Source organism: Juglans microcarpa x Juglans regia, chromosome 4D, assembly GCF_004785595.1.
Source record: "Juglans microcarpa x Juglans regia isolate MS1-56 chromosome 4D, Jm3101_v1.0, whole genome shotgun sequence".
Taxonomy (NCBI): Eukaryota; Viridiplantae; Streptophyta; class Magnoliopsida; order Fagales; family Juglandaceae; genus Juglans; species Juglans microcarpa x Juglans regia.
In genome coordinates this window covers 29,880,825-29,899,018 of record NC_054600.1, presented here as the reverse complement: position 1 = coordinate 29,899,018, position 18,194 = coordinate 29,880,825, and the positions used below count along the sequence as shown (strand labels likewise).

At 33.2% G+C, this 18,194-nt stretch overlaps 1 protein-coding gene across 1 annotated transcript; it reads right to left on the bottom strand.

The window, feature by feature from the left end:
• Positions 1–4,111: 4,111 nt before the first annotated feature.
• LOC121260752 (GPN-loop GTPase QQT1) lies at positions 4,112–15,653 on the bottom strand. The gene is made up of 11 exons (XM_041162756.1): positions 15,253–15,653; positions 14,745–14,789; positions 14,573–14,652; positions 14,044–14,118; positions 13,696–13,799; positions 7,047–7,203; positions 6,853–6,940; positions 5,671–5,743; positions 5,457–5,587; positions 4,541–4,620; positions 4,112–4,430 (listed from the first exon to the last, which is right to left on the bottom strand). The coding sequence occupies exons 1-10, from the start codon at positions 15,342–15,344 to the stop codon at positions 4,560–4,562; spliced, it is 906 nt and encodes a 301-aa protein (XP_041018690.1). The 5' UTR covers positions 15,345–15,653; the 3' UTR covers positions 4,112–4,430; positions 4,541–4,559.
• Positions 15,654–18,194: the final 2,541 nt, after the last annotated feature.

The following is an 18,194-nucleotide window of genomic DNA, read 5'->3' as shown; positions in this document are numbered from 1 at the left end:
GAGATGACAAGACTATCTATCCACATTGTCAAAAGTTTATCCACATAAAAAGGCTCTTTTAATTTTAGATGTTTCGAAGGAGAAAAAAAATAAAAAATAATAATAATAAAAGTAATATTTACGGTTATTGAATACATAAATATCATCTATTTTTTTAAAAAAATAATTAATAATTATGTAATATTTTCACAATTTGTATTAGTATTTACTCTTCCTGTACTTATACTGAAGCACTCACGAATGTGAGGGAATTACTTAACGAGTTTTGCTAGGGATCCACAACTATTTCAAAGCACGCTACACACATTTTTATTTTTTATTTTTTTTAAATGTCAGATGCTTCTCTCTGATCATCTCTCTCATCTATGTCTCTCTCTCCTCAAGCTCTCTCTCTCATTAAGCTTTCTCTCTCTTCGACCTCCCTCACTCCTCAAGCTCTCTCTCATCAAGCTTTCTCTCTCTTCTATCTCTCTCTCTCTCCTCAAGATCTCTCTCAGACCTCTCCATCTCTCCTCAACCTCTCTCTCTCATAAACTCTCTCTCCTCAAGCTCTCTCTCTCATCAAATCCCTGTCTCTCTCCGACCTCTCTCTCCTCAAGTGTTCTCTCTTATCAAGCTCTGCCTCTCAACGTCTCTTACTTCTCTCTCTTCAAATGTTTTCTCTCACAAGTCATATCAAACTGTGGATTGCAACGAGAGAAAAAAAATCAAATGGTAAAATCAGTTGACACGTAAGGTATGTTTTGGCTGATGCCAAACAATAAGCTGATGCGAATACTTTCTCATTACTTGACACCAACCAATCCATCCACTCGCGTCACTCTCACTTCTGCCTAACGCCATCATAGATATTTTTTTCAGAATAATTCCATATGTAAATTCAGTACATAGCAAACATTTTTAAAAAATAAAATTGAAACCCTAATCTGCTTTTTGTATGGACGGGAAAAAAATAGTTAGTTTAGGCTCATTTCGTTAAATAAAATCAAACTATTTCATCTCATTTTATTTTAATTTATTTTATATAATAATTATAATTTTTTTAAATTTTTACACAAAATATAATAAAAAATTTAACTTTTTCAAATTCTTAAACAAAAATTATATTATTATAATATTTTATTCAACTTTCAACAAAATATTTCATCTCATTTCATCTAAACTGTGTAACCAAACAAGATCTCAATTTATCGCGATGTGTTATTACTTTAAAATAATTTTATAATTATTTATTTTTAGTAACAATACATTCTAATAAGGTTAATAATTATTTATACTCATAAATGATTTTTTAATAGTTTTCTAATTTATTTTTTAGAGAATTTCTTAATATTGTTTCCTAAATAATTTTAATGTCAATATAATTTCTTAGAGAATTTAAGGATTTTTAAGAATTTAAGAATTTATTTTTCCTGGAAAAAAAATAAAAATAAAAACAAAACAATTCCCGCCAGAGAACAAAATCAACGCTCCCATGGGAAAGGAATTTTGGTCCCTTTTTATTTCAGGTCTAAACGCTTTTGAGGACTACAATTCCAAATGTAAATGCGAGATTTTCAAATAATTAACGATTGTTCTTTAATTACAACGTGGGAAAATTTTAAGTCCCCACCCGACCCAGAATGGAAAAATAAAATAAAGCCTCGTTACATGTGTGTCAACTTGTTTTAGGATGCTTTTCTTCTCATTTCAATATTCAAATACTATAAATATAAATATTTTTAACTTTTAATTTTTTATTATTTAATTTAATCATTACTTAATCATTATAATTTTTTCAAATTTTTCGTACAAAATATAAAAATAATTCAACTTTTTTAATTTTCAAAACAAAAATTATATTATAATAATATTTTAATTTTATAATATTTTTATTCAACTTTTTCTCTTTCATTTTTCAAATAAGCTCTATAGCCATTGCCGAAGGCTCCCACTAGTACATTTCACCTATATTTTTTTTTTTTTTGCTTTTTTCACGTGCATTTTTTAACACTTTTAAATGTTTAAAAAATTCACAATATCATTAAAAAACACTTTCTTAATCATTAAGTTAAAAAATAAATAAAAAAATCCCAACAGGAAAACTAGCATTTTCCTTTCCCAAAATCTCATAAAACATCTCAACTCAAATATTTTACTACTATTCACTAGTCATTTCATTTCATCTCACTATTCAAACTATGTGAGTTGAGATGATATGAAAGTTGAATAAAATATTGTTAGAATATTACTTTTAATATTATTTTTTTTTTAAAATTTGAAAAAGTTGAATTAATTATTGTATTTTGTGTGAGAATTTGAAAAGTTTATCATGATTAAATGAGTTGAAAGGTTTTTTGTATCCAGACCTCTGTGTTTATTAATTAAGATCTTACTCAAAATAAATTATGGTCTATCTTTGAACAATGGACAATTATTAATATTCTCGTCTTCGTGGCAAAATGTGAATAACAAATATTTACAAAAGAGGAATGGTTGGTTTGGATAGTGAGATAAGATGAAATAATTTTAGATGAAAATTGAAAGTTGAATAAAATATTGTTAGAATATTATTTTTTAATATTATTATAATTTTAATTTTTGAGAAAATTGAATTTGAGATTTGAAAATATTAAATTATTTATTATATTTTATGTAAAAAATTAAAAAAATTATAATAATCAGATAAAATGAAATATTCTCTAAATCTAAACGACCTGGAGTATTTAGTTGGGAAGGAAAATAATAAGAAAATAGAGGACGCGTTTCCATTGAGAGGAAAAAACTTGTCAACGGCCTGACGAAGAAGTAGAGGCTTCAGGCTTGCTTTGCAGCTCTCAGCTGCTAAACGTGAACAATTCAATTCCAGTGTATTTCCGTCTCCGACGTAACCGCGTGCGTGCGTGCTTTGCATCTGCTAAACGTGATACCCATTACCATATAGGTTTCAAACCTTGAATATGGCTGAGTTTTATAAGCCACCAAATTTGGATCACGTTGTATGAAAGGTTGGAAGGGCATTAAACAAATAAAGTAAACTAATAACTAGCTGCCACACGTCACGATTTTATCTACATCGAGTTATCAACCATAATTTTCACAAGTTGCCCATACAATCAAACTTCCAACATCTTTTATGATTAGAGAAACCCAATATCAATGTAGAAGATTTCAATTGTTTTCACAACTCTTCTCGATTCATTTCATCTCATTTTATTTAATTAATAAAATTTTTTTTAAATTTTCACACAAAATAAAATAAATAATTCAACTTTTTTAAATCTCAAAATAAAAATAATATTAAAAAAATATATTCTAACAATATTCTATTCAACTTTTAACTTTAATCTCAATATGTTTACCAAGCATACTTCTGAAGGTTTTTTTTTTTTTTTTTTTTAAATGTAGTACTTGGAAGAAAAATTTATCAAAATACTTAATTTTACATGTATCAGTTATTGATATGTTGAAAAGATCACACAAAGGTAAAAAACATACAAACTTAAATAGTTTCATATGATTAGATCTATTTTATAATAAAAATAACTTTACAATTTAATGTACCACATAAAATCACAACAATTTGTAAGTTTACTTTTATACTTTTATAGATCTATTTGTGACTAAAGCATTTCTCTGTTGAAAATTATATAATTAAAAATTTTAATTAAAAAAAACTGACAATAAATATTGTACCTAAAATTATAAGTACATGTAACTCTTTTTTTTTTGGGGGAGAGTTTCTGCACAACAAACTAATTTCAAATTATCAAAATTTCTCATAATTTCAGTTTTAAACATCACACAAACACAACAATTTTCAATTTCAAATTTTTCTTTAATCATTACCTAATCATTATTCAAACAAAAAAGCCAAAACAACTTTTATAAACTTCAAAACAAAAATAATTTTAAAAAATTACATTCATACAATTTTTTAACTTTATAGTATTTTTATTAACTCTTTAACCCAGTTCTCAAACCATTTAACTTCTATTCATAAAATATTTTGTGAGATACTCCAAACATGCCCTTAAATCCCCGTATTCATGAATTATTAAATCGTAATATCCCCCGTATTCATGAATTACTGAGTAACCGAATACAATAATCGACCCCGGGGAAACAATAGGAAAAACTACAATGATTAGCACGATCCATTTAAAGATCTTACACACCAATATAAATACTGCAAAAGCACGCATGATTTTAAAGCCTAATCAAAAGCTTTAAAATCTCCGACGTTTTTTCCAAAAGTTAAGCATCTGCACGCATCGAACAGGCTGTATGACTTCAATTTGTCCTATTTTTTACAAAGGAAAGGCCACATAAGAGTTGGTCGGCTGATGAGAGAGGGAGGAAGAAACAAGAAGCTGGCCTCTGCCACTTTGATCCTTCTCCGGATCTTCCACCCATACCATAAAAACAGTTGCTAGTAAGCTTTGCAACACCTGCGGTAAAACAGTTAAGCCTCTGAAACAGAACAATGACAGTTTCGAAGGTACATAAACATGCTAACGTGCATCCTCAAAAGCACAAACACGTGGAAGTGGAAGCTAACCAGAAACAGAGCTTTTCCTTCAATCATTCTGATCGAAATTCTCATCATCTTTCATGTACTTTTCTTGCACTGCAGCGACTGTGAGCTTCTGTGTCAAGCAAAACTCATGGTATTCCATTCCAAAGAAATAAAGATGATGGACATTCCATAAAACAATGATATTCAATACATCAAACTTAAAGAAATTCCTTCCAAGTCTCTCACAATATAACTTGCACAAGGGACCACTTCATGCTTATGAATCAACCTAAGAGGATCAACAAGATGGTATTTTGTTAAATTGGTTGTCAAAAGAATTCGAAGCAGTACAATCACCAGATTAGTGAAGTTTCACAATTATATACTGCTCAATTCCAGAATTATAGATAACATAAAGTTAATGATGACAAATCCAAACTAAAGTCATCCAGGTCTGATCTACGCAAGGGTATAGGCTGTCACACATGCATAATTGAAACATTCCCACACTACATTTTCAGTTCCAATATAGCATCCTAATCTGAAAAGGATGGGATCGACCACATGTTTCCTAAGTCATTAATATAAGAAAAACCTCATGCAATGTATAACTCATAACCAACCATTTTTTAATCCAAATGATCGCACCTATTTGGAAGACATTTGCAGATTAATCTTCCTTTTCTGATCATGCAGTTCAAAATTTTCCTGAAAAGTTGTTTTCATTGCCACTTTTGAAGAAATTATCCATCCCCTTATCTGTTAAACCGTGCTGGAAAAGCAGCAAAACAATTTAATGTTAAATAATTCAGATTGAAAGATGCAGCAGAAAGGTAGTTGGAAAATATGCCGTAATGCTAGCTGATGAGATTTTGGTCAGTTAGATTCCATACAAAAACAACCATATATATGAATATGAAGAAATATGATATTAAGAATCATAAGAGAACAAGGATATCTGTAATAATCCCAATCAAGAGGACCAACTGCAATCTTGCTGAATTCAACTGCACTCGCTTCTATGCCAGCAAAAATGTATCCGTTGGTCTTGTCTATAAGCTTCACTAGATTCCCTACACTCTCTTTATCCTGAAAAACAGCATCTAACTAAGAACACACATTCTAAACAATTCATGCAAACTCGAGAAGGAATGAGAGAGAGACTAGCATGCCTGGATATCTAAGGTTGTAAAATTGACAAGACTGTAGTCTTCTATTACATCACATAGTTCCTTGGTGAGTTTTCTGCATATGAATCACAAACATCTGAATTATAAAAATGCTTTGTTCTGAACACAAATTTAGAAAAATAAATCATCTTAATTCTTAAAATACAATCTACTGATTGTACTTGATTATCATTTCATTCTTATTTGCTCCAAAATGATGACACCAGAAAAGTCAGATACTATAAATTAATATCATGTCTTGAATGCCTTAAAAGTTCTTCCAATAGGATATATAATTGAGTTGTCTCAGACTTTGCAGCGAAATAAGAATCATCTTGCAGTTTAACCTATATGCAGTTAAACGTTGACACTGGCCCGGTTTGGATACAAGAAGCATTTCATCTCATCTCAACTCATATCATCTCATCATTACAACTTTTCCAAATTTCCACACAAAATATAAAACTTTTTCAAATCCCAAAACAATAATAATATTAAAAAATAATATTCTAACAATATTTTATTCAACTTTTAACTTTCATCTCAGCTCATCCCATCTCATCTCATCTCAACTCACTATCCAAACGACACCTAACTGTATAAGAGATACTATACAAACTACTGAAATTTGAAATCACCAAAAGAATCGAAAGAGTAGATTTTTTGAATTTTATGTCAAGACCTTGAATTATACCATTTCAATTGAAGGAAACCAAAATAAGTGTAGAATCTGTCTAATTCACACATTCCTTAGCATGTAACTTCTTAAGCATGCAATATCTTGTGTCCATCTATATAGCAATTCATTTAAAAGTGCCACAGGCAGGCAGACTTACAAGGGATCAACAGATCTGGAGGTGCCCCATAAAAGATTCACATTAAAAGTTCTCAGTAGCTTTATATCATAAAATATAAGAAGAACGTGAAAGAGTAGATCTTAATAGATAAAAATATTATGAGACCCATATATGCAGGATTAACAAGGATGACTACTATATTCACCATCAACGACATTGAATGGAGAGGAGATCCAAGCAGTAACAATTAGCATAATTGCAACATTCTGATGAAGAAAACAAGTTGGTAAATAAGATAATACCCAGGTAATTATTATGGTGTCCACAATCTAAAATGCAAAGACTGGTTTATACAAAAATTCAAAATGAACTTTACTACAAAGCACACCTGTACTTGGCAGACTGAGGATCCTGATCAAGATGGTGCTGTAAATAAGATAAATCTTGCACATCTGTATAGAAATCGAGGTTGAAAGCTGCAACACATGAAAAAGTAACGATTAGCAATGATAATTAGCACTGCAGTGATAATATGATATATTCAAAACTTCATGCATAAAGGAAGAAAAGCTATAACCACACCTAGCCTTCCGTAGTTCTCAATTAAGTCAATCTTGGATAAGACATTAACATGTGGCAGTTCTAGATGTAACATGGTCGACAAAGAGAGAAGCAATGCACTGACATACTTCCCAGGGTCACTGCAAAGATGGGCATCAACTAAATGCACTGCAGTTAACTGCATAAAAGGAAGAAAGCAATGAGATTTTTACTATTAAACAAGATCTGAAAAAATGGAATGCTGAGGAGTTTGGGAATGTTGAAAAGAAAAGAAAGTTTCCGCTTCAACAGCTGCAATGTTTGGAGGAAAGGGAGATGTCGGGCGATGCAACAGGTGAGGATTTGGATAGGAAAAAGGGGTGGTTGCTGAACTGGAAAATATCACATTAATGGAGGAGAATTCATAGAGGCAAAAATCTAGGGTTCGATGGTTGAAAGAAGGTGATAAGTGTACAAAAAATTTTCATCAAATGGCGAACTCTCATAGGAGGAACAATGCTATAGAAGTTATTCAAGATGGTGAAAACATACTTTCCGATCAAGAGGCCATCAAGGAACATGCTGTCAATTTTTATGAAAAGTTGTTCAAAGAAGATTATTCGTGGAGATCAAAGCTAGATGGTTTGTCTTTTGATGCAATTGATCAAGAAAGTGCAGCATGGATGGAGAGAATTTTTGAAGAAGAAGAAGCGCTTGATTTTGTCAAAGGAATGGCTAAATACAAAGCCCGGGTCCAGACGGGTTTTCTATGGCTTTTTTCCAAGCATGTTGGGACATTGTGAAGGAAGAAATTATGAATGTATTTCTAGAATTTCATGCTTTTATGAAATTCGAGAAAAGTATCAATGCTACTTTTATAGCTTTGATTCCCAAAAAGGTGGGGGCAGCAACTATGTGGGATTTCAGGCCAATTAGTTTGGTTAACGGGGTTTACAAGATAATTTCCAAGGTGCTGGCCAATCGGATGAGTGCAGTAATGGGGAAGAATTATATTGAAGTCACAAAATGCTTTTGTGAGAGGAAGACAAATATTAGATTCAGTTTTAACAGTGAATGAATGTTTGGATCACATAATTAAAATGGGCGAATCTGGAGTTTTGGTTAAATTTGATATGGAAAAGGCACTTGATCATGTTTGCTGGGAGTTTATATTGTATTTACTTGGTCAATATGGTTTCGGTGAGAGGTGGTGTATGTGAATAAAGCATTGTATTTCTACGCCAAGATTCTCCATTTTGGTGAATCGTAACCCGGTTGGTTTCTTTAATAGTTCGTTTGAGACAAGGAGATCCAATATCTCCTTTCCTCTTTATTCTTGTCATGGATACATTGAGTAGAATGATTGAAGCGGCAGTGGGAAGTAGCTTTTTGTCGGGTTTTGAAGTGGGCTGTAATTCTCGGAGTAGTGTGATTGTTTCTCATCTACTTTTCGCCGACGACACATTAATTTTCAATGAAGCCAATCAAGAACAACTTCAGTTCTTAAGAGCTCTTTTGCTACGTTTTGAAGCTGTGTCAGGATTGAGAATTAACTTAGGCCCTATTTGGATAATGAAAGTGTTTCATCTCATCTCATCATTACAATTTTTCCAAATTCTTACACAAAATATAATGAACAACTTAACTTTTTCAAATCCCAAAATAATAATAATATTCTAACAATATTTTATTCAACTTTCATCTCCACTCATTTCATCTCAATTCACTATCCAAACAGCACCTTAACCAAGTCTAAAATAGTTCCGGTGGGCTTAGTGTCAAATATTTCAGATTTGGCTAATATTTTGGGGTGTAAATATTGTCGCTGCCTATGACGTATCTTGGTCTTCCCCTGGGTGCCTCGCATAAATCTGTTTTGATTTGGGAAGGAGTGATTGAGAAAATTGAGGGGAGGTTAACCAGTTGGAAAAAATTATATTTGTCTAAGAGCACTGGAATTGGCTTAGCCAAATGCCAGTGAAAGTCATATTTTAGAGAATGTCCATTAAATTGAGCCTACATTAGATTACCTAAACACAATTCATCTAAGATGTTAGCTACAGTAAATTCATCCCACATTCCATATATGAAGTGAATTGTAGCACCTTCATACTAATATTTTATTACTTCCCGTCGCACGGTCCTTTCCCTTTTCCTTCCTGCTAGTCTATCTCATGCCTCTTTTCCTTTTCCTTCCTGCGACCATCTCCTTCTTCACACGACTCCTCCTTCTCTCCTGCACATTCCTTTCTCTGCACATCACATTCTTTGCACAACCATCTCCTTCTTTTCCTTTTCCTGCACATATCCTTCTTTGTACAACCATCTCCTTTCCAACAGCTACTCAAAGCTTCTCTCTAAATCATATACCAACAACACGGTAAGATTAAAAACCCTAGCCTTGATTTTTCTCATTTATTTTGCTCAGTTTGTTTGGAATCGACTAATGGAACAGGAGGGAGGAAGGTTCTAACCCTATTTCCAACTGGGGATGATTGAGTTTTGGTAATTGTTAATGTCGTCTCCAACGTCGAAGTTATCGTTTAATTCCATTTTTGGGTATTTGTGACATTGGTGTCTGGTGGTATTTATTACATTTTTGTTTAGCTTAGACTCTTTGTTGTAATTATTGTGTTAGTTAGAATCCAAAATTTCTGGGTCAAATAATTTGGGTTAATTAAGCTTCTGTTGCCAGCTGGATGTCTTTCACCACCCTTTGTGAGGTTAACCTTGGGGATCAGTTCAGTCATGGCGTCCCTCAGTTCTGTGGACTGCTAAGTGTATAAATTACATTATTTTAGCAGTTTTATATGTCTTCTTTGAGCTTCTGGTGACAGAGATTGATCATGATGTCACTCTGGGCAGCAATTATGTTTCTAACCTCCTCTATGACAGCAACTATTATGGTGTCATGCTAAGGATTTATTCAGGATGTCTTAGATATATCCCATGATATAAAGTCTGGGAATCGGCTGGTTTTCTACCTCTCATGGTCTCCTCACTGGTGAAGGGTTCTTATTTCCAAGGTGTGCAGAGCTGAAGCATTCAATTGACGAACCATTGAGATTGAGGTGAGGATAAATAATGCTGGAAAGTGCTGCAATGTTTCTCTAGAAATCCCAAAATTGGGTTTTAGGTACTGAGTTTCTAAGCAATATGCAGGAATCTCGTGCATGTAAGACCTCATGTTAATTAGCCTAATTTCATGTAAATTTGTACTTTTCGTACATTGTGTGACTCTATAGAAGACTTAAAACCCCTGATGCAAGGAGGCCTCTTAAAAAAGTCTGATTGTTATTACATTGTTGAATATTAAATAACTTAGGTGTCGTTTGGATTCGAAGATGAGTTGAGATGGGTTGTGAATAGTAGTGAGATAGGTTGTGAATAGTAGTGAGATTTGTGAGTTAAAGTTGATGAATAGTAGTGAGATGAGTTGAAATGACTTGCGAATACAAACCACCCCTTAGTTCTCTGAATTTTTTTTTTGTTTTGGTTACTTAATTTTTCTGCATCGCTTTCAAAATTTTAATTCTGAAATAATTTTTTTTTGTACGTAATCGATAATATTATTAATAGAGATAGGCAAAGCCGAAGTACACAAGATGTTATACAAGAGATAATTAATTCTGACATAATTTGTTTTAGATTTCCCAGATAGATTAGAAGTTTCCTACATATGAAACATCCATTCTGTTTCAAATGAGTCTGCATTTTGCTTCCCTAGTCCAAGTTTCTCAACTCAACATATATTAAAAGATATTACCGGAGAAAGGTTTTCTTTGAGTTACCCGAATGAATTTACATTTATTTGGAGTGTGATAAAGTCCAAATTGTTTGCACTTTGTATATGTGATGGGTATTAATTTGTTCTGCATCTAATTATAACATGCTTGAGTTTTTCATCTTTATACTCTAGCAGGAATTTGGCCTGGAGTTGCATTATGGTCTATTGTTTTCCAAGTAAATGTAAGGAAATTACAGAACACCTACAACCATTTATGGCAGGTTGCAGTTGAAATGATTGTTGTGATGTTTGAAGTCTCACAATTCTTTTCCTATTACTTCTGCAAAGCATATACTTGATCATATTTTCTGCTTCAACCTCCCTGGATTGTGCAGTGTACAGTTTCTAAATGTTGGAGTCTGTAATTCATTTTGGGCTGTTATATGTTGGTGAGATTCCTGTTTGTAAATGTTGGAGTGTGCAGTGTACTGTTTCTAAATAATTTACAGGGTACATCATTGAGTGTGCAGTGTTATATGATGCGTATGTTGGAGTGTGCAGTGTACTGTTTCTAAATAATTTACAGGGTAAAGTTCACTGAACATGATAACAAATAAGAATCATAACTAAATGTTATGTTCATCATCATTATTTCTGTGTTAAAACACATACTTTGCACAGGCCATGAAATACCAATTTAACGGATGATCTTAAATTCTTATAGTTGAAGGCCGACATGGCGATGAATAATAAATTTTCACATCAGATAATTCAAGCTAAATATTTAATGAACTTGTGGATTGAGGGAAAATAAAACCAAAGGAACAAGAAAAAGGACCTTGGCCGCCCATTTACAATTAGGAACTGCATCAAATTATGGCAGGCAGTGTAGATATGAGATTTTTATTTTATAGGTTGGATTGTGAAAATGAAAATGAATATGATTGTTGGAGGTTATTGGAGATTATGAAAATAAAATAAAAAAAGTATTTAAAAAATAAAAATTAATTAAAGAAATATAAATAATAAAAAATAATAAAATTTTATTATTATAGAGAGTGTGATGGCTAATCCTATGTAGACTTCAAGTTTTGAGTGATTAGCTAAGAGTAAAAAAGTTACATATTAGTCAAATTTTGAAGATTGGGATGACTAATCCAATGCCAATGCTCTAAAGGGGGTAGAAGCACTTTAATCAAGAGTACGTTGTCCAATCTCCCAACATATTTCCTCTCTCTTTCCTTTACCAGTTGGGGTTTCTATGAAAATTGAAAAGATCTATAGGAATTTCTTGTGGGGAGGTAAAGGGGAGTAAAATAAATATTATTTGATGAGTTGGGATAAGGTATGTTAACTGATTTCAAATGGTGGTTTAGGTGTGCGTAACTTGAGGCTTTTTAATAAAGCTCTTTGTGGGAAATGGTTATGGAGATATCATTTAGAAAGAGATGCATAATGGAAAAATGTGATAGATGTTAAATATGAGGGTATGTGGGGTAGTTGGTGTTCAAATGAAGTAAAAGGAGCTTATGGGATGTGTGGAAGTCAATTCGAATGGGTTGGGGGGAGTTTGTTAAACATATCAAATTTAAGGTGGGGGTTGGATCAAGAATTCACTTTTGGCATGATAATTTGTGTGGAGAGTTAACTCTCAAGAATGAATTTCCTTCACTTTTTCAGATTGCAAGGCAGCAGATGCAACAGTGGCAGATTCATTCTCTTTTTTGAATAATAGCATTCAATGGAATGTTGACTTCGAGAGAAATGTAAATGATTGGGAAGTTAATGTAATTTCATATTTTCTCAGCAGATTATATGAGTTGAAGATTGTCCAAGGAAGTGTAGATAGATTGTTGTGGATTCATGAAAGAAATTTCAGATTCTCAGTTCACTCCTATTATAATGTTTTAACCTGCCAAGGTGTATGCCGAGTAAGGTAGCTTTCTTCTGTTGGCCAGTGTCTCATGATAAAATTTTGACAACAGAAAATCTAAGAAAACGTGGTCTTTGTATTGTTGATTGGTGTTCTATGTGCAAGAAAGATGACAAATCACTTGATCTTTTGTTTCTCTATTGTGAGGTGGCTAAAAGTTTGTGGAATGTCATTTTTGGAAGGATGGGTATTTCTTGGGTGATGCCAAAGCATGTGGTGAATTTACTAGCTTGTTGGAGGTATCCTGGGCGGAGTCTACCTATTGCAGCCATTTGGAAAATGATTCCTTTGTGCTTGATGTGGTGTCTATGGCTAGAAAGGAATGAGAGATGTTTTGAAGACAGAATGATTGATGGAAGAAATTAGGGAATTTTTCTTTAAAAGTCTATGTCTATGGGCTAAGGCTAATGTAATGAATGGTGATGATGTGTTAGTTCTATCTTTTTAGGGCATGTTTGGGGTGTGGGATGAGACATAAAATTCTCATCTAATCTCATTTTATCTCATCCCATCTTATTCCCAAACATAATTTAAATACAAAATTTTCAAACTAATCATTACAACTTTTTCAAATTAATCATTACAATTTTTTCAAATTTTTAAGCAAAAAATAAAAAACAATTCCAACTTTTTCAAATCTCAAACAAAAATAATATTACAAAACTATATTCTTACAATATTTTAACTTTATAATATTTTTTATTCAACTTTTTCTCTCTCCTTTCCTAAAACGCAAAAAATACTCAACTCAAACTATCTCACTACTATTCACAAACTATTTTACTACTATTTAAAAAATTTTCATCTCATCTCATTCCCCAAACGAGCTTACTTCGCAGTATGCAGGTATTTCCTCTTGTATATTTCCTGTGTATTTGAGCTATGCCTTTTCATGGTAATAAAATTCTTATTAATTATAAAAAAAAAAATTACTATTACATCATCAACATAAGAAGTTGAAGCCAATTCAGCTGTTCGGGATCCTGCAGAGGCATAAAAATATTATATCAAAATAAAAGAGGTAAGCGTACCCTCAGGTTCAACTTCTTTATAAGTTTCATGATAACTGCCTTAGCATTGGAGTGAAGGAAAAATAGTTCCACCTGCCCGGGGAAATCAAAGAGAAGATAGTGATCTGCAAAGCTACTACATTGTTAGCTTATATTGCAATTATTATTATTATTTTTTATAAGTAATATTGCAATTATTTAAAAGAATGAAAACATGATGTTCATGGTGAAAAGGAAAAACGGACAGGAAGAGATGCCAATTTCTAGAACCTACAGATTTTGGAAGAATCCAAAAAAGAAAAAGGAAAGTGCAAAATGATCATTTATAGTGCCAACAAGTTTTGAGTAATTTAAGGCATAATCAACAACCTTTCAGGAGAGGTTCCAATTTTGACTGCAACCAATCAATATTTTTCTCCAGATAATCCATACAATATACAAGGCCTGAATGAACAAAACAAAATAAACATCAGAAACTACATGACTAGCAAGACAATAATTTACAAGCAGGTTGAGCTGAAAGAGGAAAGCAAGAACTCACAATAGACTCTGACATTTCTGTCTACAACATAACACGTTCCATCTACCAAGAACACATACCTAGGTACCAACCACATGCCCAGTCAAAACTCACAAACTCAACTAGAGACTGCAGACCATCGGATATATTAAAAAATATTCTTGTTTTTCCCTATTTGTGTTGATATTGGAGAATATATATGGACGAGTTTCTCAGCTAGAAGCTAACGGAGAAAGGACCTAGAAAATGGTGGCTCCAAGTGCCAAATGCACTAGCCAACTATTCTTGCTGTGCAGTCGATTAGAATTTCCTAAAATTGATGTCTTATTAGACAGGAGAACAGTATCAATGAGAAAATTAATGACGGCACAGGCTCACCTCCATTTGGACCAAGAGAATGCTCCATCATTACATCACTTAATTTTACCAGATCCTCAACGTTCACAGCACATTCATAACTATAATTGTGTTAAGGGAAACTTTATATTGACATTGTTCAAGCAGAAGAAACACTGTAAACCAAAAGAAAAAACATATTGAAGAAGGATACGGTAATGCGTCATTAGCAGGATCCAAATTGATAACAGCAACCTTCCTGCAGACCATGAATAATAAAAATAAAGAAAGAAAATCCCGTTAATGATAAAGATAAATTCGACATAAGATCATTATTTCTCGTCATTGGCCCTAATCCATGGATAACATATCAGTAACTCCTCCCACTCGAAACAACAAAATGAATAAAAATAAATAAATAAACATCATTATTTCCGTCACAGAAACACATAACTTCGGCACAAACTAATCGAATATGAAAAAATTAAGAATAAAACAATCACTTATTTTTATGCCACAATGTCGATCGTCGTCCCAATTAACAACTCTCAGAATCACCTACTACACAGTATGTTAGCATTACTTGAAGGAAAAGCCTCCGTATGCAACACCATCCGGAGCACCAGATTTCTCAGCATATGTACATAATCTTTTTTTTCTAGTTAAAAAAGAAATTAAAAAAAAATAAAATAAAAAAAGCAGAAAGAGGAAAAAATGGTGACCTTCCGATGAGTTTGAGAAACTGAGACATGCCATTGCAGTAAGTGGTCTTCCCTGAACCCGGCGGACCTATCACCACCTGCCCGAAAACCATCTCAATTTTTTTTTTTTTTGGCAAGAAATTAAACCTCCTTTCTTTCTTGAAAAACTTATCCTCTCGGATTATCTTGAAGTACTTAGCGAAGACGTTAGAGATTGAAGGGACCAGATACTTGAGAAGAAAATGATCGGAGTAGCTTCAATTGCTGTATGAGAGAGATCTACACTTGGAAACGGGTTGGTGTTGTTAGGGAATTTAGGGTTTAGGGTTTAATCGATTATAGAAGATAAATGAGTCGAACAAGATAAAAATGAAGCAACGGTTTGGCGGTGAAGATTATGACGAGATCCGTGCGACATATTATACAAAATATATTTATAAATAACCATAATTTTATGATATATGTTAAATTTATTTTATAATAAAAATAATTTTCTAATATAACGCAACACAACAAATCGAATAAAGAATGCTAAATAATTCATGAATTTGTCCCTTCGATCTTACGGTTCATGCATTTTAATTTTTTTAAATTTTTTTTTTAACTTAATAATTAAAAAAATACTATTAATAAAGAGTTTTAATACAAGCAATTTGGTGCAACCAAGACGCGGCATGCGCACGAATTTGACATCAACGCTTTTTTTTTTTTTTTTTTTTTTAATAAAAAACAACGAAGAAGAAGAACAAATACTCCATTGTAAATGCCCTTTCTACCTCTCCAAAAAGAATAAATTTTTCGTTCATCTTATCAAGGAATAAAGTCTTCGTTCTTCCAGAAGATCATCTACGTTCTTTTTCTTCGTTCCTCTACTCTTTCCAACATAACTTGGCACACGAGATCTCCAATCTGTTGGATTTAACGTGTCACGATCATTCAAACACAATCTGGGTGTTGCTCTCTCATTCATCCGCCTCTGTCGGCCCATTTTTTTGTTTCTATTTAATATCCTGAGAATTATATATAAAAAATTAAAACAATTTCACATCTCCTGAATAATTATTCTAGACCCAATTAAAACCCTTAGCATTGACACAAAGCAGAAAGCTCAATACATTTAGCTAGTAGGTTGTTCATTTTCTCCGAGAACAACAGGTGAAATATCATATGCAAGTGAGATACCAGATACATCCAAATAACAATAACAACAAAAATACCGTGGAAAGAGATGGAGTTATGTAGAACGATATGGGAGAGAAGATGGAAGAGAGAAGGAGAATAATGGAATGGGGGAACACGACAAGAAATGGAAGGTTAGGGATCGAGAAGATGGGGAGGATTTCGCAAGCAGAAACTGAAAGGAACGTGGAGTAGATAAAAGGCAAATTTCAAAATGCACCATTTCACAAAAATAACGAACAAACTGTTTTGTAAAAAAATTTATTCCCTGCATGCACGACTGCACTCTCCCACAACTCTCTCACTTAAATGAAATGATAGTGCTACAGTTACCGTTGAGTTTTCCCGTTAGTGTCTCCCGCTGTACTTGGCATGCCACATTGTTTAAAATCGTTTTGTTAAAAAAAAAATAATAATAATAATAAAGAAAAGAAAGCTTCATCTCCCGCCCAACCCACCCCTGCTCCTCATTTCGCGTTCAGAAGTGAAAATCTCAAACCCGACATTCATCCTCCAAGTTAGATTGAAGACCTTGACGGTGTTTTAAAACTAAGAAAGCTAGTCACTTTCTTTCCGCCGCCGTCTTCCTGCTCTCCTCCGTCCGACCTCCAATCCGTGAGCTACATTTCCTAATTTTTTTCGTCGTTTGGGATTTGTGATTGACTGAGAGGGCATTCAGCCATGACCTTCACCTTTAGTGCTCTTAGTTAATTAGTGTTAGTGTTATGTGATATTGGGACAAGGTCTCATTTTTTTTTTTTTGAATGAAAATCCTATGATGCATGTGATAACAGAGCACGGTGCAGTTGGTTTATTCATGCTTAAAATCTATAAACTGGAACTTTAATTGTTTTTTGTTCCTGTAAAACTAGAAATTTGTAGATCCAAAAATATCCGAAAATAGATTTATCCATTAACTAAAATGAGCTATGAAGGAAAGCATTCACACCCAGGTGGTGAGATTATTTCAATATACCGATTATCACATTACTTTACATATAAAGTGCTGAGCTGAGTCGACACTTGATGATTTTTCAACTTTTAATCTGTTCATTTGCAGATTGGGGAATGAAAAACTTGACTGTTATCTCTTGGATTTGGTTACACATCCCAAGGGGTTGTTGCTTTCATAGTTCACACTGGATGAATATTCTCTCTAGGAACTAAAAGAGAAATTTCTTGTGGGGATGCAATTGAGAAAAAAAATAAATAAAAAAGGAAATGGGCGTCGGATGGCTGGAGGCTTGAAGACGAAATGGGTTTCTTAGAAAGTTGAAAACGAAATGGTGTGAGCTCGGGATGGGTTTCTGCGTTTCTCTGGATGGGTTTCTTGGAAGGTTGAAGACGAAATGGTGGGTGCTGGATGGGTTTCTCAGCAGGTTGAAGATGAAATGGTAGGTGCAGGATGGGCTCGATCTCAAAGAAGGAAGGTTGGAGATGAAATACAGAGCACGGGATGGGTTCGATCTCAAAGAAGGAAGGTTGAAGATGCAGGATGGGTTCGATCTAGGAAGGTTGAAGATGAAATGCGAGATTGGTCTCAGACGAAATGAGCACTGCGGATTTCGAGAAGACAAAGATGACGAAGACGAAGCGTGTTTAGTTTTTAATTTTAAAACACATACAACGTGGCATTCCATGTCAAGCGGGAAGAGAGAACGGGAAAGGGGAGCGGGGTTCATAGCATTTTCCTAAATGAAAAGCCCTGTTTCATTTATGACCTAGAACACCATGTTATGATTCGTCTGCAATGCGTACTCAAAATCGCTTGAGTATAGAAATTT